General features: G+C 37.8%; 1 protein-coding gene across 4 annotated transcripts; it reads right to left on the reverse strand.

Moving 5' to 3' along the window:
* Positions 1-484: 484 nt before the first annotated feature.
* LOC135114230 (RING finger protein unkempt homolog) lies at positions 485-22,484 on the reverse strand. Of its 4 annotated transcripts, none has more exons than XM_064030035.1 (15): positions 22,344-22,484; positions 22,029-22,238; positions 19,713-19,868; positions 19,108-19,235; positions 18,459-18,594; positions 17,408-17,610; positions 16,745-16,908; positions 15,423-15,885; positions 14,783-14,905; positions 14,281-14,438; positions 13,931-14,143; positions 11,237-11,350; positions 10,573-10,743; positions 5,420-5,475; positions 485-1,324 (listed from the first exon to the last, which is right to left on the reverse strand). In XM_064030035.1, the coding sequence occupies exons 1-15, from the start codon at positions 22,403-22,405 to the stop codon at positions 1,279-1,281; spliced, it is 2,403 nt and encodes an 800-aa protein (XP_063886105.1). In that variant the 5' UTR covers positions 22,406-22,484; the 3' UTR covers positions 485-1,278. The 4 variants fall into 4 exon arrangements, with proteins under 4 accessions (XP_063886105.1, XP_063886090.1, XP_063886114.1 ...); XM_064030020.1 differs by having other exon boundaries at positions 19,650-19,868; XM_064030044.1 differs by lacking the exon at positions 5,420-5,475 and having other exon boundaries at positions 1,175-1,324; positions 19,650-19,868.
* Between the last annotated feature and the right edge of the window lie 1,482 nt (positions 22,485-23,966).

A 23,966-nucleotide genomic window follows, 5' to 3' on the forward strand; every position in this document is an offset into this window, starting at 1 on the left:
AGAGAATGAATGAACAGCGCCAGGTAGCCACCCTACGCCACTTAGCACTACGATATTTACAACTCTGGAAGTACTCATCTGACTTTTCCTTTCTTTCACGTGCCCCAACCATTGTTTCTTGACCGCTGAACTTTTTTTTTTTTTTCACTCACTTTTCCGTAGTCTCATGAAATTTTAGTTACAATAGTACAATCTAAAAGCAGGTAGCACAGGGGGTGCATAGATGAGATCCAGAATTTGAAGTTTGACTCCTACCACTTTATCAGTCAGTTGTCAACAGTAAAATATGTATCAAACATTATGGAGGTCTTCACGAAGTTTATTCTCATGATAACCTCCACATGTTCAGGTAAACATGGGTATATATTATTTTTATTAAATGCCTCTTAAGCTTGCTAGTGACTGATAGAGGTTTTCCAAATCTATTGTCAGATCTCCTTAGTCACTATAATTATAAGCCCTGAGGAATAAACAAAACTCTTCAAAAGATGTATAGTAATTTATTGGTTGCCATTGTTAGAGCAGGTATACTGACTCACCAAGTGAATTTATCAGTTCTAAATATATTAAAATATATTTTAGCCAGCTAAAAAAAGTTTATTTTTATTTCTTAAAACACAATCACTTTACCTTTCACGTGGTTACCATAACTATACCATTCAAATTTTACACTTCTTTGATGTAGAAAATGGAATTCCAGCTCTCAACTTAGCATATTACAGTAGTCTCACATTTGTGCAAAAATAGATATTTAAAAAAAACCTAGAGGCCAACTGAGACCTGGACACCAGAACTGACACCATAATACATATGGCCAACCACTGTGGCCACAGAACCTTGTGTAGAGCATCATTTCTGGACAGACTTTCTGAGCAGTCTTTGTCCTCAGCTGTTCAGAGGGAACAAAACAGGTAATTCACCTAACATAAAATAACTACCTACAAGTATAAATAACAAATATCTAAACATATACATATATAACCTGTTCCCTATGACACTATGAAAAGCATCATATGCCACTATAAGTTTCTTCAAAAGACCAATCGCAAATTAAAAATACCAAGTAAAAATTAAATTAACACAGAATATCAGCGATTTGCATTTGAGAAAGAAAATCATGATGTTTTAACCAATGCACAGAGCAATAAAAAATTACATTAAAATAGTAACATGTTTGCATACAATCACGGGTGAGGTAAAGTTGTTTCTTATGCCACAATCACCTTCAGCTGTACTGTTGAAGATGTACCCCCCCAGGCAGGCACTCTTGCAGTCTTTTCACTCACTTGTTTGACAGCCTGAACAACACCTTTCAATGCAGATCCTAAAAATATCACAACATATTTATCAGTCAGAACATCAAATTCAACACAGCAATAGCTTAGAAACTGAGCCTTACAGTTTAGAGAGAGAGAGAGAGAGAGAGAGAGAGAGAGAGAGAGAGAGAGAGAGAGAGAGAGAGAGAGAGATAGAGAGAGAGTGAGAGAGAGAGAGAGAGATGAGAGAGAGAGAGAGAGAGAGAGAGAGAGAGAGAGAGAGAGAGAGAGAGAGAGAGAGAGAGAGAGAGAGAGAGAGAGAGAGAGAGAGGAAGAGAGAGAGAGAAATGCAGAATAGAAAAAAAATCTGACTCCATGGCTCTAGAGGTGGTCTATTACTAATCTTAGTTATATGGTTACTGTTGAGTAGAATAAATAACATTTCTCTTGTACAGGAAATATTTAACATGTTACCAGTTACATATTGCATGGGTGGTACCTATCTCTTCTACAATATCTTTTCTTATTGGTGGAGACATAATGTCCATTGCATGCCCACTCTTGAGCTTTCAATTATTGCTTCTCATCCAGTACATGTTGCAGGGGTAAATTTAATTAACACTATCATTCTCAATCACATGATAAGTTTCTTTACCTAGCCTCAACATTTCTAAAGTACTATATGGCTGCCATTCTCTCCTCATATAACCAAAATGTAAGAGAAATACATAAATTTTCCACTGCTATTTTAAATGCCTCTAGGTTTGCAATCTAGGTAATAATAATAATAATGATAATAATCAGAGAGAGAGAGAGGAGAGAGAGAGAGAGAGAGAGAGGAGAGAGAGAGAGAGAGAGAGAGAGAGAGACGAGAGAGAGAGAGAGAGAGAGAGAGAGAGGAGAGAGGAGAGAGACGAGAGGACGAGAGAGACGACGAGAGAGAGAGAGAGAGAGAGAGAGGCCATAAGAAATGTATGACATCCAATAGCAGACATTCTAGTGTAAGACCATTATATAAATCTTTAGGGCCAATGTATCATAAGCTGATGACAATGTTATGCCACCTGAAAACTACATATTCAAGAATCTAAGGAATTCATAATTGCTACAATTAATTAAAATTCATTTGAGAAAAACCACCATTATCTGTTTGTGAGACAAAAATACTCATCTGGGTATTTGAAATGTGGCCTATAATACAATAGTACTGATCTTATCACTTAAAGCATTGCATATAAAACATGAGGATGACAGGGCCACTGTTGTATGATACACAAACACAGACTGATGTGCATTTTTCAATAAGTAACTCAAGTTTAACTCAAATAACTTACTGATAATATCTTTGTCTGGATGACAAAATTATTAGACAACTGATATTAAGAGCCTTTTGCAATCTGGTGTAACTAAAAAAATCTTAAAAAATACCAGTATCTGGTATTGTTATGTGAACACAGAAAACCTAAATATCACAGCACCAAACCTAAAGCTTATAAACAGTACTTAAGAGTTACATTATACACAGCACTAGTGAAGTGAAAAGTACTTGTCAAAATAGAGGTTCCTTGTACAAAATTTCACTTGGTGCAGTAAGGGAGAGGCTAACCCAGCAATGAGGGCAGAAAACATGTCATGATATACAACCACCATAGAATCAGCCGCATGTACCACTTCATGTGCAGACTGGGCAGTTGAGCAGTCACAGGTGAACCACATGGAGGCAGGTCACGGTGTAGCAACAATTTAATAACATTTAACAAGGAGAGGTCCACTGCCATCACCTGGTGAGGTTGGATGGCACCTACTGGCCTTATGGGCCTCTAATACTTCAGGTGTTGGTGGCATACCTAAACACCTAGGTTCCCTCTAGAGTTACACACAATGAATGAGGGGGTGGCTTGGATTTTTTTAAACACCTGACTGTACCAAAATATTATAGCTGACTCTTAGTACACAACAGCAGCTTTAAACTGCACTAAAAATTATGCATACAAAATAAGTTGTTCCTTTTGTTTCAATCTCACATTAAACCTGAACAGAGAGCAAGCGCAATGACTCTTTTATCACAAGCGGGAACTTAGATATTATCTTGTACATGAGAAAGACCAACAGTAGAGGCTAGTGGGAGGTCTTCAACATTGCAATGGTGGTGGCTCACAAACAGGCTAGACCTGTCTCTTCACATCAACACAAACATGAACACCATACAAGATCCTAATGAACTTTACACTTGTATGAAAAGGTAAAAAAATAACACCATATAAATAATGCAAAACCTGCAGGTAAAAAACACATCAACCTGGTTGCTGAACAATAGGTCAGCCAAGTATTTTGTTCCCTTGGCAATGTTCCATAATAAAAAAAAAAAATCAGACTGGACTACATTGAGGGGCGGGGTCCCCCTCACTGCCCTGCCGACACCCAGTGCTCCATGAAGGTCACAGCACACTACTGATCCTGCAGCCTAAACAAAGCTGCCACCAGGAGAGCCCCTCACCCAAAACAAGTATTGCATCTACCTAAATACTCCTAGACTGCACAGGCAGCTTCATCAATATATCACTATCAGTTAAATTGGAAAATCCTAAATATGCATAAGTCAAAACATTGGCTCTTAGGCCTTAAATCTGTCCTTAACAATGTGTTGCTGAATCTAGGATTTGAGACTAGGGAGAGACTGTCAGGCCATCCAAGTAAACCTGCATCCACTCCCCTCATGCTATAATTTTAAGTTATATAAAAAACTGCTTTACTATTTCTAGGAAATATAAATATTGATCTCATTATCTAATAATTGATTTTGATTACAATTACAATAAAAAATTCTATATAAGATATAAAGAAACCTCTATTAAGAAACTTTATTTTGGTAGTTTTGAACATAGGGACACAGAGGTGCCAGATTAAAATCATACCAGTTGTTGTGCCCCACACTCAGCACCTTGGACAGGACTAGCCACATGGGGCACTCATAGCTACCTCCTCAAATGCCACAAACAGTAACTTTACATTCCTCAATAATTCAGTGCCAGTTATTGTTTACATTAGCTATATATATATATATATATATATATATATATATATATATATATATATATATATATATATATATATATATATATATATATATATGTATATATATATATATATATATATATATATATATATATATATATATATATATATATATATATATATATATATATATATTTATGTGTGTGTGTGTGTGTGTGTGTGTGTGTAAGTATATATATATATATATATATATATATATATATATATATATATATATATATATATATATATATATATATATCAGTATATCTATCTATCTATATATCTATCTATATGTATGTGTGTATATATATATATATATATATATATATATATATATATATATATATATATATATATATATATATATATATATATATATATATATATATATATATATATATATATATATATATATATATATATATATATATATATATATATATATATATATATATATATATATATATATATATATATATATATATATATATATATATATATATATATATAAAATCATGGATATGTGTGTTTACAAAATGGTATACAGATGCATGTCTGCAACTGTAAAATTTAATACTGGAGTCGAGTACAAAATGAGCAAAGGTGCTCTTCCCTGGCAAGGGGCGTGGGAAACAAGTGAGGGCTGGTCACCTCTGGCACACACACAACATGACACACACACGAATATGTGGGCAAATCATTCTATGCTAATGAGACTTTCATTGTTGCATTCTTTGTACTGAGTCAGTCATCAGAACATCACCGGGAAGGGAGAGAGGATGAGGGCAAAAAAGTCACCTCTCTCGAAACCCTCCTTTCATTACAAGTATCTAAACCTAACCCATTTCTGTAATGGAAAATGATACATATGCTGAGATTATCTTTGCAGCCGCATTGAGGCTTGATTAACAACTTTTCACCAAGTTATGCTGACACAAGCAGGAGCAAATTAATGTGAAACCTGGCATAAAGTCTTAAATGTCTGAGGTTTGGTATCATAGACCAACAAATCACTGGATGTTCTCCTCAAGGTTGGACCTGAGAGATTTCCTCCTGCAGATGACAACAACATGGAGGTTGGAGCCCTGTCCTCACTCTAGACTTACCACGCATTGCTATTCCCTGGCCATTGTTCACTCTTGTTTCCATAATTATTTATTACCTGCAAGAGACAAAAATGGTTAAAATTTTCCCTTTGAGAATGTTTAAAAAACAGTCATTGCTATGAAATATTGAACAAATACAAAAATGTTGTTTATGCTATTCATATTACAGAAAGCCCACATGATACCGTGTTGCAGGAAGCCCGAGTGTGGTGAAAGTAAGGCTCATAACAGAACATTTTATGCCAGTACCAAATATTATAAATCCAGATATTTTAGAGAGAGAGAGAGAGAGAGAGAGAGAGAGAGAGAGAGAGAGAGAGAGAGAGAGAGAGAGAGAGAGAGAGAGAGAGAGAGAGAGAGAGAGAGAGAGAGAGAGAGAGAGAGAGAGAGATTTGACTGCTCACAGTTCTTCTATGAGGATAAATATATGAAGTGCCTAGAGCCAGAGTAACGTAAGTGCCAGAAATAGAAAATGGAGGAAAAAGCAATCAAAGTTTTGCAACATTGAGAATGCAGTATCTCCTCAATTGAGATAGTAAGTAGGGCTTGGCTTCAAAATGTTTGTTATTGCATGTGGTTTACAGCCTATAGCTGGGCATTTAGTGAAATTAAAGCATTCTGAAAGGCTAGTGGATGACTGTTTTTTTTTATCTGGTTTATTTGTGGGGAGAAAAAAAAAAAAAAAATGCAATATTTTGTTTATCAAACATTGTTTATTCCTGTTCCTGTGTCAAGTTGTCTCAACAGCATGTAGTTTATTGAGATTCACCACCATTGAAGCCATTCTTGATTGATGTACTAATTTTATTGAGCAAAATCATGAGCAACACTCGTGCATGTACTTCTTAATCTGACCACCTAATAACAGGGGAGAATGATAAACAGTAGAAAAATAGCTTCCATATGTAGGCATTCTGTAGTGCAAAATCACTGATGGCCCAAAATTCCCTGTGCAAGACTGTGGCTATCGGCAATGTAATTTTATCATAGCAGCCATCAGCATAGGGAGGCCCCATTACCTGCGCCTGTACGTGGCGGCCTGTAGACCTGCTCACGTATGCTTCTCCCATATTCCTTCGACTTTTAGCTAAGTTTTTCTTCCACTCTGCAGGATTATGTACACTTTTCCTTCCTTTAGAGTGTTCTGGCTCCTCAGGGGGCATGTTGCTGTCTGCCATAACGATGAAATCTTGCGTATTAGCGTAAAAGAATGGCAGAGTGTCATTCAGTGGTGATGAGCTGGCAGAGGGTGCATAAGTGTCTGTGGGTGTGAGGTGTGGGGGAGGCAGGCTGCTGTTAGTTGTGTCACATGAAGCGCAGCCTGTGCCATCATTGGCTTGCTGGCTGCTAGGCGGGAGTTACTTCATTCTCACACCAGCCGCTCATCGCCTTGCTTCGAGAGCGACACGAAGGGTCTACAGATAACTGCATTTGGGTGGATTTTTGACCCTATTGCGGTGTCCATTCTGATTTCTACTCTGCTTCCCGCCACAGTAGGAAGGTGGGGGGAAGATAATGCGATAAAAATGATGATTTCGGCCGGAGTGTTGCTCATGTTACTCTGGCTCTAGGTGCCTCATATATATCTATATATATCTATATATATCTATATATATATATATATATATATATATATATATATATATATATATATATTGGAACCTCAGTTACTGAACACCCCATTTTTTAACAAATAAATTTTCGAACAAAATTCTTAACTCATTACTGCTTCAGTTGCGGTACCATAATTCAGTTTTAGAACAAAGTTATTTGACTTCAAACATTAAAAGACAGCAAAAGCTGCTGCTTATTACTAATTTATAGTTTCTATGAATATTTACTACGTTTTATATATTTGGAGGAGACACAAAGTGCAAGACAGTAATTCAATCTTTAAAATAAGGTAAATGTGATCCTGTTGAAAAAAAACCTCTATGTAAACAAACAGTTTTCGGTGCTCAGGAGTAATCCTGAGCCACGTGTGGCTCTCTCGATGACCCCGAACACCATCACTACTGCACAACTGCATTTTTCCAGTAGTTTTTCCCAGCAGCAAGATGTCTAAGTGTTACCATCACCTTCATTTTGGTGGTAAGTGGGTTGATCTTTTCTGTGTCACTCTGTAAGGCCTCCCTCACTAGATCAGTGACAAAGAGAATGCCTGCATAGTCTAAACAGTATCTTCTGATGAGTTGTGTCACTATGTTCACTCAATACATCCTTTCTGGACAAATAATTTGTGAGCTGATGTTGTGACGCAGCCATCTTGGCTGTGGGAATTGTCATAAGCTGCTAAGACAGGGCAGACTGGTGTCTGGGAATGGATTAATCCATTTTACATGGATTCCAATGGGAAAAATAGTTTTGGTTTTCAAACATCTCAAATTTTGAATGGCATTCTGGGACAAATTAAGTCCTAGAATGGAGGTTCCACTGTGTGTGTGTGTGTGTGTGTGTGTGTGTGTGTGTGTGTGTGTGTGTGTGTATGTATATATATATATATATATATATATATATATATATATATATATATATATATATATATATATATATATATATATATATATATATATATATATATATATATATATATATATATATATATATATATATATATATATATATATATATATATATATATATATATATACACACACACACACACACTATTACTATTTCACAAAGCTTGCTTATAATACTTGTTAGTGACACTGATCTATAATTTAATGGTTCCATTTTATTTCCCCTTTGTATATTGGCACTATGTTAGCTCTTTCCAGGAAAGAAAAGTACCAAGGGAATGGAAAAGAGTTAACATAGTGCCAATATACAAATGACTTGGTACCACAGATGGAGAAGGGAGAGAGATGGACGAGGGGGCATGGAAAGAAAATAAGCCCTGTACAATACAACTAGGTTAATACACAAGTATATAAAGGGTGTAACACGAGTTTCTGTGGATATTGCCAGAGGTGAAAGTACAGGTTATTCTAAGTGGAAAATGTTCTATGCACACATGCATTTTGAGGCGTTGTTTAGCTGTGGCATGAAATTCAAATGTCGCCTGGCAACAGATACAACAGCCGGGTCAGGTGGGTATCTGAAATTGTGAATAATTCAGTCATGATTTCAACAAGTTTAGGAGCTTTACAGTATCCCATGACGAGATGAGTGACAACAATGGACCAATACTGATTACCGATAAACATTACACAATGATAGTATGGATGTAATAAATAACAAATGCATAGCACCATGCCTGCCTGGGCAGAGAGTGGGAAGGAGTAAGGTTACCAGCAAATCAGCTGATTGTTAGTCAGATCACACAGTTTCCCTTTCCCTCCGAGACAGTGACAGTGAATATGTTCAGATTGTACTGCATATTGTGGAATGTGTGGAAAGGGTGTTTCTCTGCCATGGTTACCTGCCTGGCCTGGCTGTTGTGTTTGTTGCCAGGCCACACTTGAATTTCATGTGATGGCTAAACAACACCTCAAAATGCATATGTGCATAGAACATTTTCAACTTGGAATAACCTGTACTTTCACCTCTGGCAATATCAGCTGAGATTCCTGTTACACCCTCTATACCTACAGGGTGTGTGGTCTCCAACTATTTGCTTGGCTGAAATACATATCACTCCAGTTTAGGGTGGTATCAGACTCAGACAGGCAAGCAGTACATGTTGGCTGTATGTGACATCTATCCTCTTCCCTGCAGCACATGATGGCAACCCTCAGCTTGACTTCAGGTGGCTGAAGGAGTGATTTGTGATGTCACTGTTCCACTGTCAGCTCATGACTTACCACACTTTAGGCCTCATTTTGTTTACTTTTCTTACAAAATAAGTAAAAAGTAGTTTCTGTTAAGCCGAGAAATACCTCAAATCACATTACTACATAAAACAAATGTCTATAAAAACTAAATTTCTGATGCTGCTGGCAATTGTGCCCAAGCAAAGGGTGGTGGTGGTAGCCATTACCTGCTTGAATATGCAGTTGTTGTCTGTGTAGAAAGGAGAAAATCATCTAAGACAAATGTAGAACTCTGGCATTGAGTCTAGGGTTGCCTCTTAATAACATGTATTGTCTTAGATGATATTTTCCAGGTTACACAAACACCAACTGCATGTTCAGGCAGGTCACAGTTACCACCATGAAATTTTTCACCCCTTGCTTGGGCACAAATACAAGCAACATCAGCAATTTCAATTTTACAAACATTTGCTTTATGCAGTGCTATGATTTGAGGTAGTTTCCTGGTCTGCATAAGCTTCTTTTTACTTATTTTGTAAGAAAAGTAAACAAAATGAGGCCTAATGTGAGGTAAGTCATGAGCTGACAGTGGAACAATGACACCACACATCACTCCTTTAACCACCTAAAGTCAAGCTGAGGGTTGCCATCATGTGCTGTGGGGAAGAGAACAGATGTCATATACAGCCAATATGTACTGCTTGCCTGTCCTAGTTTAATACCACCCCAAAACAGGTGGTATGTATTTCAGTCAAGCAAATAGTCAGTGACTACTCATTTGGCTGTTACTGTATATTATACACCTTGCACTTTATGCTTAACTGCAACTGAGAAATACTGCAAAATGAATGAAACCTAAATGGTTCCAATATCAATCTCACTTTAACAACTACATGTTCATAAAAATATATATGAGTGTAATCTCTACTGTGACATTAAACTGCAACAAACTTTAGTACCATCTACATGTGTCTGTCATCACTGCAACCACAATCACCATTCATAAGTTCTTATTTCCTTTTAATAGCCATACTGGAAGGGAGAGGCTCTAAGAGACTGAGGGTGTGTTGGTCTAGTCCAAACTGACAACTGGTGTTAACTGGTCTTTAGGCCAGCTTGGCTACTGAAGAGGTACAAAGGGAGTCTTCAAGTATTCTTCCAATCAAAGCACAGAGTGAGCAGTCAAGCATTCCTTCCTACCATTATGAAAAGAAGCCTACCTTTAAAATTAACATTCTTTTTTTACAAGTGAAGATTTTTTTTCTTTGGCTAAATTCCACCATTTAATCATGAAATATATTTCACAACATAGCAAAGTTCAATATCACCTAAGAAATGTGAGGCCATGGCATTTTTGATATCATGGAGACAGTGATTAAACTCAAGAACACCACTTACTTTATCTACAGTGTCTAAATCTTGCCTAAGTTGACTTTGGAGTGCTTTAAGTGTGTGAAGCGGCAGTTTCTCAAGTTCTGTGTGAGGATGGAGAGCTTGCACATATGGTCCTAAGCGCCCAGCACGCAAGTCCTCAATTTCCTTCTGTTGTGCTGCAATCTTGGCCACGTACTGTAATGTGGAGAGAAGGATAGATCAATGGGGTGAGGTATTCCAGGCTTTATTCAATTTCTTTTCTTGTCACTGCTCATTCACTCATCTATCTATTTATCCAACTCAATGACCCACATCCATCAGTGTGAGTAAGTAAATAGAAACCTCAAAAGCCACGACCTGTTCCAATGTTTTACCATTTGTAACTACTACATCAACACTTCCAAGTTCCTGCACATAGCATTTTACTCAGGAACATTCACTTCAATTTAGTTCTCTGATATATCCTTTCAAAATCTTACTGTATATCCTATGATGTCTTTCTGCTACCTGCAATATGAGCTGTGTTCTCTACTGACACATCTTCCAGTTTTTCTTTATCTTACATTAACATTATCCTTGCCTCTTTGTTATATTTAGCCACAAAAGAGGTACAGCATAAGCTTGCCATATGTAGAGAATAATAAAAATGTGAAACAATGAAAGTATTTGAAGGTAAAAAGTACTATACCTCCTCTTTGGTCTGCTCAGCCAGTTTGTGCTTCCTGGTGGCCTCATCTGCTTCTTTCCTCCAGGCTTCACAGGCAGTGCGGGCCTGTGCAATGCCCTCCTCCCATGAAGCAAGCTGTGCAGGAAAGAGTAATACTGCACTAATCTCCTAGTAAATTTTAGGTAAAAGTAACGCTAGACTAATTCTATGTAAATTTTTGGTAAAAGTAATGCTAAACAAATGCTATGTAAATTTTAGGTAAAAGTAACACTAGACAAATGCTATGTATATTCAAGGTACAGGGAGGTCCCGATGATACAAGCAGTTAGGTTCCATTTGAACTGCTTGTATAGTGAATTCTTTTATAACGAAACATATAACTTATGGGGAAAAAAGGGGTTTGGTTCCATGATTCTTGTTAAAACTAAGTTTTCAAGCTAAATCATACAATACCAAATGCAACAAACATGTCTATATTACAGTGTCGATAAAGCAACCTGAAAGAGAAAACAACATACAAGGAACATGATTTCATATTAATTAAACATACAAAACATGCTTAACACTCACCAATGCATAGTTAATGCATCAGGGAGAGTAATTCACTCACCACTCTTGTGCCTCAACAATTTCTACCTTGTTTGTGAGTGTTATTGGTACTCAAGCTCACTCAGCCTTATCACACTGGAACTCATTGGTTGCTTGGGATGCATAGTTAGCACGAGAGGCAAGATAAGGCACAATCTATACACCACATGGTCAGTCACACACACAACACCACACCAAACATAGAGTATGAAGGAACACACTAGCAGTAACACTTTAACATATCCAAGTACTGATCAGTCACATAAAGCACTGTACACTGTACTTGTACTGTATTGTAAATATGCTTGCAAGCAAAATGATGACAGAGTACGAGTATAATAATGAGCAATAAGGCAGTAAGAGTGGTAGTCTGAGAGACACCGAGTTCAGTTTAAAAGGACTGGCGCGAGAATGCATGGTAGGTAGGGGACAAGAGAAGAGTACGTGGTTGTCTTCCAGCGCTCACAAACTTGTCCCTGCACATCTTAATCATCGTACATCACTATACAGCCCAGATGTGTTAGTGGGATGGTGCAGGAAGGGGCGCATTTTAAACTTTGTATTCTACTCGCCTCAGACTGAAGCTTGTATCTTCGGTTTTTTGCACTCATATACAGAAAATAGTCCCTAATTTACACATCTTGTATCATTGGTTTCTTGTATAATGGGACCTCCCTGTAAAAGTAACATCAGACTAATGCTCTATGAAAATCCAAAGTACAAGTAACACCAGACTAATGCTCTAGGTAAATTTAACATACTCAGCCCAATGTGTACCAATCTCTCTACCAGGCTGATGTGTCCACAAAAGCAGACAGGCCTACATATCAAAATAAGCAACACATCATATACAGTGTGTAACACAAGTTTCTGCAGATATTGCTAGAGGTAAAAGTACAGTTCTATGCACACATACATTTTGGTGTTTAGCTGTGGTATGAAATTCAAGTGTGGTCGAGTGACAGATACAATGGCTAGCTTGGGCAGGTAACCATGGTGGAGAAACACCCTTTCCACACACTCCACATTATAAGTTATGCACTCCCTGTCTGGGCAGCACATGGTGCCACACAGCCTATTATTTTATTAGTTGTTTATTACATCCACACTATCATTGTGTAATGTTTATCAATAATCACAATCAGTCCATTGTTGTCACTTATTTTGTCATGGGATACTGTAAAGCTCCAAAACTTGTAGAAATCATAACTGAATTATTCACAATTTCAGATAACCACCACAGATACCTGTCTGGCCTGCCCACTGAATCAGTTGCCAGGTCACACTTGAATTTCATGCCTAGGCTAAATAACACTTCAAAATGCATATGTGCATAGAAAATTTTCCACTTCAAATAATATGTACTTCCATCTCTGGCAATATCTGTAGAAGCTCGTGTTACACCCTGTGTGTAATGGCTGCAACCCCCGCATCAATTCATGTCCCCCTCCCTTACTAGAAATGAGTGAATGAAGGCTGAGTAAAAGAATCTTACTTCTACTATCCCTGAAACAGCTGTGAAATTATACTGTATATATAGTAAAAAAAAAAATAAATAAAATAAAATAAAATAAAAAAAAATAAAAATAAAAAATAAAATAAATAAATAAATAAAATAAAAATAAATAAATAAATAAAAAATAAAATAAAAATAAATAAATAAATAAATAAATAAATAAATAAATAAATGTATATATATATATATATATATATATATATATATATATATATATATATATATATATATATATATATATATATATATATATATATATATATATATATATATATATATATGCTTAATTTATGCCTTAATACAAGTGACTGAAACATTCTCTTTAAAGTAGAACATTTAATAAATTTGGTTGCATAAGCATGCAACTCCAATGAAATCTAAAGGAATTCTCTACATGTTGTCATACATGATTCTTATGTGCTTTAGTGTATTATTATTTTGAGAAAGTAGAAAATATTAAAATTATGATTTTATCCTTACAACTATGAAAAAAATTAAATGCCCATATAAAAGGAACTTTAATTTTGGTTAAAACACTGATCAACCCTGCACTCTTTCATCAGATATCATGTGTCTACCCCTAGGGGAACAAAAGCAATGATCTGTCCCACCTTAGCTCTATTGGTGACAAGTTCTTCCCTCAGGCGCTGGATTTCTGATGGGCCAGAGTTATTTGCTGCATTGAATGGAGCAACCAAAGGAGACTGGGAGAGAGGATTGGCTAGGTGGTTGCGATTATGTGGGGACATGTTCGATGACAAGTCAAAGAGGCCACCTCCGCTCATCTTGCTTACACCATTTGCTCCAAGGAATGCTGCTGTTCCCTGATGGAGATCCAAGGCACACTGTTAGTTGGGAAACTAAAAACCAAACAGTCTAGAAATATATTATAGCTACAGTCACCCCATATAAAGGGTTAAGAGAGTTGGGAGGAAAGCCCAAAGGCAGCTCTGTTACTTACCTGGTCTAAAGAATTTTCTCGATGTAGTGAGGACTGGAAGAATGAGTGTGTAAAGGCTGGGGAAGAAGTAGAGGGGGAGGGATTGGTGATAAGGCCACCTGACCGCTCCTGAAAGCTTGATCCAGGAATGTTGACTGGGGCACTGGATCCAAGTAGACCTAAGAGAGAGGGTCATCAGAGCCCTTAAGTCTGCCTATAACTACAATAACACAAGAACAAAATCACATTACACTAAAGTTGACAGCTGTTTGCACTTTTACAGTACCAATTTTTGTTAATTTTTCAATCAACCTTGGAATTGGACTGGACACCATGATTTTTAAAAGTAACAGTTAGTTGAGGCATGTGTGTTACCTCTTAGTAGTTATGCTGGTGATATCAATAATGTGAGCTGGAGCTTCATTAGTGATGCACCCTGAGCAATGATTATGAATCAATAACTATGTTTGTTTTCTCAGCTTAAACTTCAATAAAACACAGAAAACAAAGAATTATACCTTACCTGAGTTAGCAAAGCTTGATGATATAGAATTATTTAGTGAATTGCTTTCATTTTCTAGTTCCCTGTCTAAAGAAGCAGCAATGTTGAGAGGTTCATCCAAGTTTAAGTCTTCCAGGGCACTTCCTGTTGGGAGGAACACATGGTAATATCAAGTGAAAACAATAATCACACATGTATGTGCTGGACAAGAAATAAATTATGAAAGAACTCCTTAAAAATATCAAATATATCAAACAAGCAAATATGTATATGTATACAGGACCAAATAAGCTCAGAACAAGATAAACATTTTCAAAGAAAAGATGCTGATGACATGAAAACAGAAAATACTTAAAGCCACAAATAAAGAAAATAAGCAAATATAATAAACAATATACTGAAATCCTAACAATCTGAACTGTCAACATTCCTGTTTGAGAAGCCAGATTACTCAACACTGAAAGGTCTAGACTTCTAATGTCATACACTAATTTCTTAATGTTTTTTTTTTCATTGTGGCATCTCTTTTCAGTTCCCTTATGTATTACTTTAAACATCATTATGAATTTACTCCTTTATCTTCTTTTTCTCTAACGTTGGCAACCTCGTGTGTGTGTGTGTGTATGTGTGTGTGTGCTCTACAGCAACACTTCATACTTACCCACTACAGACTCCACAGTGTCACTGGTGGGATAGAATGGTGGAGCAAGGGGTGACACAGTGGATGAGAGGCTGGAAGGCAGAGAGGAGACATAGGAGGAGGAAGGTAAGCTGATGGAGAGGCTGACTGATGGATGCTGATGGTTGCCAGGTAGCACATTAGGCATGAAGAGACCCTGCCTGCGCTTGTTCTTCTCCTGGATATCCAGTGTAGGATCATTTTCAATGGCTGCCAGCTGCTTCTTGAACTGGGATTCCCGGTCTTCCCTTTCTGATCCTGGTGCTTTGTGGTAGGATCCTAGGACTCCTCCTCCAAGGGTGCCACTCAGACCCAGTGAGTCTGTTGGCGCCCCCTGCAGGGTGTTGCCGCTAAAGTGGCGTGGCTTGCTGCCAATAGGTGCTAGGGGCTGAGAATGACTTGGGCCATTGCCAAATACTGAGTCGTTGTTACATGGCCCTGAGCACTGTGGAGCAACACAACACAATTAGTGACAGAAAGAATCCCTATTGGATTAGCTATACATGAGGATGATGAATGATATCTTCAATTACATCACTATTATCATGTGAATGTGACAAATAATTCCTCATTCCATCTCTGAAGATATGATAATGTTAGCAGCACTAAAGCACAGCACAACCAAACCAAGTGTAATTTGTGCTATAGATGGCATTTTCTTAATAATAACAACACTGAAGATAATTTTGGATGTTAGATCACTGAAAGACCGCCATGCATCAATAACACTATGTGGTAGTGGTTAGGGCTACCATTAGAGGTGAAAGTAGTCACTTTTTGACAAAGGGGTCATGAGTAAAACAGACAGATAAATCATTACTATTATGCTTCCCAGTATATCTATACACAATATATACATATATGCTACATCATTAAAAAATGAGACTGAAGCCATATGGAGAAATAATTTACAGGGTGAAGGGTTAAAAGAAAACTCAAACATTTAAGAATACTTAAAAGGCTTTTGTAGTCACTAACCCATATATTTATGGCACAGGGCTCTCAATATTTGCTTCAAGTCAGCCTTATGCTTATTAATCAACAAACAGCACATGAAAATTTATAAATTAAAAGTAATACATTGGTCATTATTAAGTTACTTGAGGAAAACTAGTGGTTGAGAGAGAGAGAGAGAGAGAGAGAGAGAGAGAGAGAGAGAGAGAGAGAGAGAGAGAGAGAGAGAGAGAGAGAGAGAGAGAGAGAAATCAATCAGGTAGTTCATTTCTTTGTAAACAGCAGTGTGGGCAAATTCATGACTACCTTTGAAATATGATACTTTCCAATTAACTGTAGACATGACTCACATTGGATGCCTTGGTGGTTTGGGCAATGGTGGTATTGGTGGAGGATGAGGTACTGGTGCCTGGAGGAGGTGGAGTGTCTGGCAGAGCGGACTGTAAAATATCTGCTAAACTTGTTCCTATGCAATTCTCACTGGCAGCTGTCTCTCTCACTAATGTCATCTCCTCTGAAATAGTAAAGACATTATTGTCATATGGCAAATAACATCCATTAAAAATTATTGAAGATGCCTAAACTTTGCCAGCATCACAGTTGTCATATACAGCATTGTCACATCAGCAAATAGACAGCATGTTAACTACTTCTGTTGGATCAACTTAGCATCACAACCATAATATTAAAACTGAAGTATAACTGATGAATCATGATTGCAGATTGAGCATCCAATCATATGTATTACACTGAACATTTACTGACACCTCAATAGGCCTTTTTTTTCCTATAATTTCTTTGCCCTTGGCCAGTGCCCCTCTTACATAATTAAAAAGGATACTTTCTCCTTTATCTTTGTAGCAGAATGTGAAGTCTTATAAGTTTATTTGGTATGAGGAAGTAAGATATGATATATATTTACTTAGTTCCACCACCTCTGTCAAATAAAATTCCCCCTGAAGCACAGAAGCAAGCAAGCAAGTTTAAGGAGGCAGTGGGTAGCCAAAACTTACGGTCTAGATGGGCAAAGGCACAGAAGGCTCCTCTGGGACAATAGCCATTCTGCTGGATATCGTTGCATTTGGTAGACTTGTAAATCTCTGGGTGGAACTGCTGCTCAGTGCGGGTGTGGCAGTACTGACAGGCATCTCCGTTGTCACAATTGCCTGGTTCCCCCCACTCGTCTCCATGCTTAACATTGGGACATGCTGTAGACCTGCCAGGTGAGTGATAGTGATAGTGCTTTAGAAAATCACTCTATTCTTCATGAGGACAGTAAGAAAAGACAGCTATTCAAATGCTGACTGCAATACTATAATTCTCATGGGGAGCTATTCAAAGCTGTGATATGTACAAAAACATGGAGTGGCTGGACACATGAAATGCCTTGCAGAGAGAGAGAGAGAGAGAGAGAGAGAGAGAGAGAGAGAGAGAGAGAGAGAGAGAGAGAGAGAGAGAGAGAGAGAGAGAGAGAGAGAGAGAGAGAGAATGCATATATAAAGATTTTCTCCTGTATTATATTTCATCTCTTAATTTCACTCACATTCTCTTGCTCATTTGTGAAATTTACAACAAATACTATACAAATGAATCAGGCTTTGTACAGGAACTGCTATACATATTTCTGCTGGATTCCATTGTTTTCTTATATTTGATGGAAAAAGGCATACACTTATATCATGGAGGTCAGCTAAAGAGGTCTGTGAGGGACAGTCTTCTTAAGATCAATGGCAGGAGCTCTGATAATCAGTAAAGGGAAGGAACTCATTCAGAGAGTATTTTCACCAATATGGTAAAACAAACATATCTTTGGACTGTAATGTAGTTGTAATATTAAAAATCATAAGATTATAAAGGCATTATCTTATAGTTATAATTTTTTAAATTCATTCCCCCTCCCAAGGATTTTCTTCAGCTAAGTGCATATTACATTCAGTTACCATATTGAGAGAAATCAAAATAACCTGTGGAGGAGAGAGAGAGAGAGAGAGAGAGAGAGAGAGAGAGAGAGAGAGAGAGAGAGAGAGAGAGAGAGAGAGAGAGAGAGAGAGAGAATTTTCTTACCTATATTTACACTTTTTTGGAGATCTTCTTCTATCCCTAGAGTTGTGGTATTGGGGACAAGCATATCCTTGCCGACATAACCTAGGGGGCCTTTTACACTGCTCTGTTTTGTAATTTGCTAAAACATAACTAGTATCTGAAAAGGAATCAGAAATAAAATATCAGTTTTTGTTATCAATTTCACACACAATCACCTCACAGACAATGTAAATCTGTCAACAGTATTTAAGACATCTCCACTCATACCATCAATATAAAACTTTGAATAATTTTTGTATCTGTAGTAAATCAAGGAAGTATGGTGGAGAAAGTACTATGCTAACAATAACATAATGCGAGATAACCAGATGCTTTTTACTACCACTGCATCTTTCATGCCACTTCACTTTCAAGTCATGTAAAGAAGGTATATTTTTCATTCACAAATATACATACACATATATTAACATTTCTCTAAAGATTTTGTTTACTTTAATGCCAAAGCAGTAGAGTGCTGAAAGATACACTTGTATATGATTATGATTCCTAGTTTATAGATCCTTCAGATTATTTTCCAGCTATTTCAGCATGTTCACAAAAATTGTTTCCCTTCACTGAAGCTGCTGGGAAACAGCAATACACCTGTTCTCTGAGGACTACTGTGACTCACCCTGCCATTTAGGGTCATCATTCACCATATTCCGCTCCTTGTCTAGATTGTTGGGGCCACTACCATTTAGTCCTTCATGGTCCATCAGCTCCAGTGCTTGTAGCTCCCGAATGTCATACACTGGAGGCCTGTCAGGAGGTGGGGCAGCAGGTGAAAATAACATAAAGAGTAAAGACAAGTTTTTATGGCTTTTGGAAGATACTTTCAATTTATAACAGAATCATCTTCATTAATGTCAGTATTTAAACTCATTACTAATAGTATATATCACACGTCAGCAGTAAAACCTCTTTCTAATATGTACATTCATATTTAATACTTAATTTCAAAAGCAATAACTGAATATAATGAACAAATAAATTCTATAGAATGAATGATATAAAATAGCTTTTCAAGAATTGTTACCACTTCAAGAATGATATCACAGATAACTGCATTGGTGTATATGACACCTATGTAAATGACACACTGGTCTCTGTCTTCTACAAACAATTCCTGGGAATGAGGTTTTACTGAGGGCAGACAATACTGGCACTGGAGACCTGGGGAGGATGGTGAAAGTAGTTGTTCCAGCACCACCCACATGCCCCGCGCAGGAGACCCACCTGACGTCCTCCACGCCATGGGCAAAGGCACAGTGTGGCCCATTCTTGACACACATGCCCCGAGAGTCAGTGTCATGCACACACATCCCGGTCTTGTAGTACCTCAGGTGATACCGGCGCTCTGTGTCACCAGCTGTGCGATGTAAATATGGACACCTGCCACCAAATAAATGGTAATTAGTTGTTAAATAATTATCAGAACACGGAGTAGGCTGAATACAGGGTATAGTTATATCAAATAATCTTGTAATATCAAAGTGGAATATATGGAGTGGAGGATGCTGAAGAGAGACCCACTAGAAAGAAAGGAGAGAGGAAGACCCAAGAAAAGACTTATGGATGTAATAAAGGATTACATACAAGTGGTGGGTGTAAAAGGAGATGCAGAAGACAGAGTAAGATGGAGATAGATGATCCTACGTTGTGACTCCCTAATGGGGGCAGACCAAAGAAGACAGAATTTCCCAGTAAAGTTGTTTCCTATACAGAAGTAATTTGGACAAGAGTGGTAATGCTATTAAGAGGTACATGAACAGAGGCAGAGGTTTACTAAAAATTTGTCTGCATGGTATATTCATTAAGCATACATAGTCAACAGTTCATTTATTGCATATATATTCTGAATACTTTCACAAAGTAAGACCATAATTAAACATTGATAAAATTCTGCTAAGCAAGTTAAAGAGATCATACTATATGCTTGATTTCTACTGAAATGTGATATGACAAGTATTCCACTGTAATGAAGTGAGAGGGGAACAATATATTACAAACCCACACCAACAGGCATTAGCTGTGAGATATGTCATGCCTTCCTGGGTGATGGTCTCTTGTGGGGAGGTGAAAAGTATGCAAATTCAATACTCTAATTTGGCTTTAGGTGAACAAATGTGTACTTACACACACACACTGCCACACCAGACAGATACTTCCCTAGTGTATTCCCACCATGGTGCAAACCATCAATAATTAATAAGAACCCAACTTTGAGCTTTTTTTTAATAATATTTTGTTGTCTTTCTTGTCCTCCTATGTAATGTACATTTTTAGTACCATCACTGCCTTATTAATAAACCTTTTATCATGATCATTATTATAATTATTATTATTACTACACAAAACAAGATGCTGAGGGTATGAATGTCACCTAGCTTTGAAGTATTGTGAAAAACTGAGAAATTGGCAGGAAAAGGCAGAAAAAATCATAGAGAGCTACCCTTGCTTCTGATCAAACTCATATCAGGACATTCATGGTACCAGTCAAGCTACAAAAATGATTATCATGACCAGAGTGACATTTGGTTGGCTCTGAGTGTCCTGCCACTAGATGGGCAGTGGTGCACACTTCATGTGCATGGAAATGACTTTTCTCTAGCTTGTTAAGAGATTATGGGATTCAACCAAAGCACTAGCTGAGTGTTTCAAGCATAAGCTGGTCAATGGTAAAATGGACAATGTAGTGCAGGATGAACCTACTACACTAGGACATCAAAGCTTCTATAATGCTATTCTAATAAATTACATTATACTTATTAAAAACAAAGTATTGTTTTCTTACTATACTGACTGATTTAATTGATTTAAATAAATTTAATTTGGATTACTAGGTTTTTCTCGACGAGGGGCCTTCGCTCAACAACTCAAGCACGCTGTCTTAATTACCATGTAATAAATTCCTGTCACATAACTACAACCTAACAAAAACTTAAGCTGGTACCAGTAAAGGCCCGCCTTTGCAGTCGATACCAGGCAATGAACTGTATAAGAAGAAAGAATACAACACAAAGGAAGGCCGTGACAAAGGTTGTCACATTGGATTGCATCACGGCAGAGACGAGCATGAATAAACAGATGAAGACGAGGTAGCACAGACATAGGAGTTCCTATGGCGGTGGAGGGAAGAGCGGGAGCACGGAGGGAGGGAGGGACGCGGCACCTGTCTTCGCTTTGTTTACATACACACCCACTCCTGCTCGGGGCCCTTTGTCCCTTATATCGTCCCTACAAACCAAACCACTCCACATACACCCTTCCAAGCACTCGATTTGGACACATCGAGTCCTCCCCTGCAATTCTGAGCACAAAATTATGAGAAACGAAGTAACAACACGGAATAATAAGGTAGAATACGGATGGTTGAGGCGTCCACTCCGGTACTCCATAATCCCCGCCCCTTTTAACGCCCCCTCCCAACACACCAGGCAACACATAACCTGGCTAACACACTGCCTGGATATGTTGAATCATTGGCTGTCATTGTTAAAAGTCACTATGGAAAAATAGAGTGTAAATAATGAGTTATATGGTGTTACTCACTCATCCCCGTCAGGACAGATGCCCGTGTTCTCGTCAAATTTGTTACAATAAGTGTCCGCCGAGTAATTTAACGTGCCATCTCTTCTCCTAATGGGTCTTCTTCGCCGCTGGTTTAAAAAGTGCCAATGGAAACACGTGTATGGGCGGTGCTGCGTGCACTTGTGTTGCAGGAAGAGGGTGCACTGCTCCACTCGGAACTCTTTCAAATATCTGCGGAAAACAAGCGAGGAAATTAATTCAAGCCACTATATTAATATTTTTCTGTGTTTTCGTCACTCAGTCACATTCAGTATGAACACGATCACCGTCTCGTACGTATAATGTATAGGTTTTTCTGTCTGCGGAGCCCATAACGCCTTACTGTCCTGAGCCTTCATTTTGTTTGTTTTCGTGGCGCCGCGCACGTCCCCCGCGCATCCTGACGTCACTCTCTCCTGACGTCGAGATGTGTCAGTGCAATATCTACGTTGTTTGAACATTTACTAAACTTATTTATCTTTTATATTACTTTCTATGAGTTAAAAATGTTAAAACTTCTGTCAATAATATATCAGCGATACCTAGATTCCCCACAAAGACAGCACATATCTATTGACAAATTATGTTTTTATTAGCGATTAGTTTTGCCCGAATCGTTCACTAGTACAAATTTTTACTTATGGATATTGAAAGTGCGTGGATCTAGCCTTCTATCCAGGTTTGCACTAGTACAGTTTAAGGGTTTATGGAAAGAGATAGAGAAATATTGATTCCACTATCGAAATGGCGGGAAGGGACATATAGGCCTACCCGACCAGTAGGTTTTCTTGTTACTGTTGTCCACATAATAATATTACACCATCATATTATCACAATTACCTCATCGCCTCCCTAGCTGCATCAGCTTGGCATATCAGTGCACACATTCTTGGCGATAGTGAGGTAGGTTATTGTGCGTAAAAGACAGAACAGGCTGCACATTGAATTCTTGCCAGATGCATTCACTAGAATTATAGCTTGCTGATTTTTACGAAATGTTCTAGCGAAAATAAGGCAAAACTGGGTAAAGACCAGTATTTAAGCAACGTACATCAGTGCCTAAAAATAGCTTCCATATGTGATTGATGTATAACGGAGGTATTATAACGGAAGTCTATTAATATACACTGTAACTCCCCCATAGCCCCCTCAGAGTTCAAAGGGTACATAGCTGCGTCACTTCCTACTTCCGAGCCTCACCGCTGGCCTCCTGCGGTGTGTGTGTGTGTGTGTGCGTGCGTGTGTGTAAAGGGGCGCGCGTCGTAAAGGGGACGCCGAGCTCAATTCGGAAACAGGGAACTTAAGGATCGAGGGCGCGGCATTTCAGAGGACACAACTTTTTAAAATTGTTCATTCCATTTCCAAAGGGCGCGTCTCCTTCCCTCATCCCCCGGGCTTCCTCTTTTTTGAGGACACCTCCATCCAGGCGAAAACCTACCTATCCGAAGGTGGCTCGTTTATTTTATTTATTTTATTATATATACATCTACTTCCTTCAACAGTTAACATGTTTCCCATAATTACTTGCAACTTTACAGATACTTTTATTTTTAGTAAATCTACAGGTACTTAAATAATTCTGTTTCCTAGATAGTATTAATGAAGTCAACCTACTATCTTCTCTTTTCTGTGTGTCCATTCAAACTTTTTTGTTAAATATCTTTTAAATATTTCTTTTATTTTTTACAGTGCTCTGAGTGTTAACAAAGAACGACCATAACAGTGAAAGGGTTAACAGGGCTTTCCCCACACGAGCATGCCTGTTGGATGCCTTCAACTCTCCCTGAATGATTAGCTTTCATTACGTTTTTTTTTTTTTTTCTGGATATTCTGCTTTCATATTTTGCGTGATAATCCTTTAAATGATACTTATGCACAGGGTATCTCCCGCCCCCTTATGGTGCTGCCGCTTCCCAACGC

Source organism: Scylla paramamosain, chromosome 2 (assembly GCF_035594125.1).
Source record: "Scylla paramamosain isolate STU-SP2022 chromosome 2, ASM3559412v1, whole genome shotgun sequence".
In the NCBI taxonomy this organism is placed as follows: domain Eukaryota; kingdom Metazoa; phylum Arthropoda; class Malacostraca; order Decapoda; family Portunidae; genus Scylla; species Scylla paramamosain.

Coding starts and splice junctions, on each gene's coding strand:
- LOC135114230 (XM_064030020.1), bottom strand. CDS start 22,405: ATGAAGGCTCAGGACAGTAAGGCGTTATGGGCTCCGCAGACAGAAAAA. Junction 22,239..22,343: donor GAAAAACCTATACATTATAC/GTACGAGACGGT, acceptor TGTTTTCCGCAG/ATATTTGAAAGAGTTCCGAG. Junction 14,144..14,280: donor GAGAAAATTCTTTAGACCAG/GTAAGTAACAGA, acceptor GATCTCCATCAG/GGAACAGCAGCATTCCTTGG.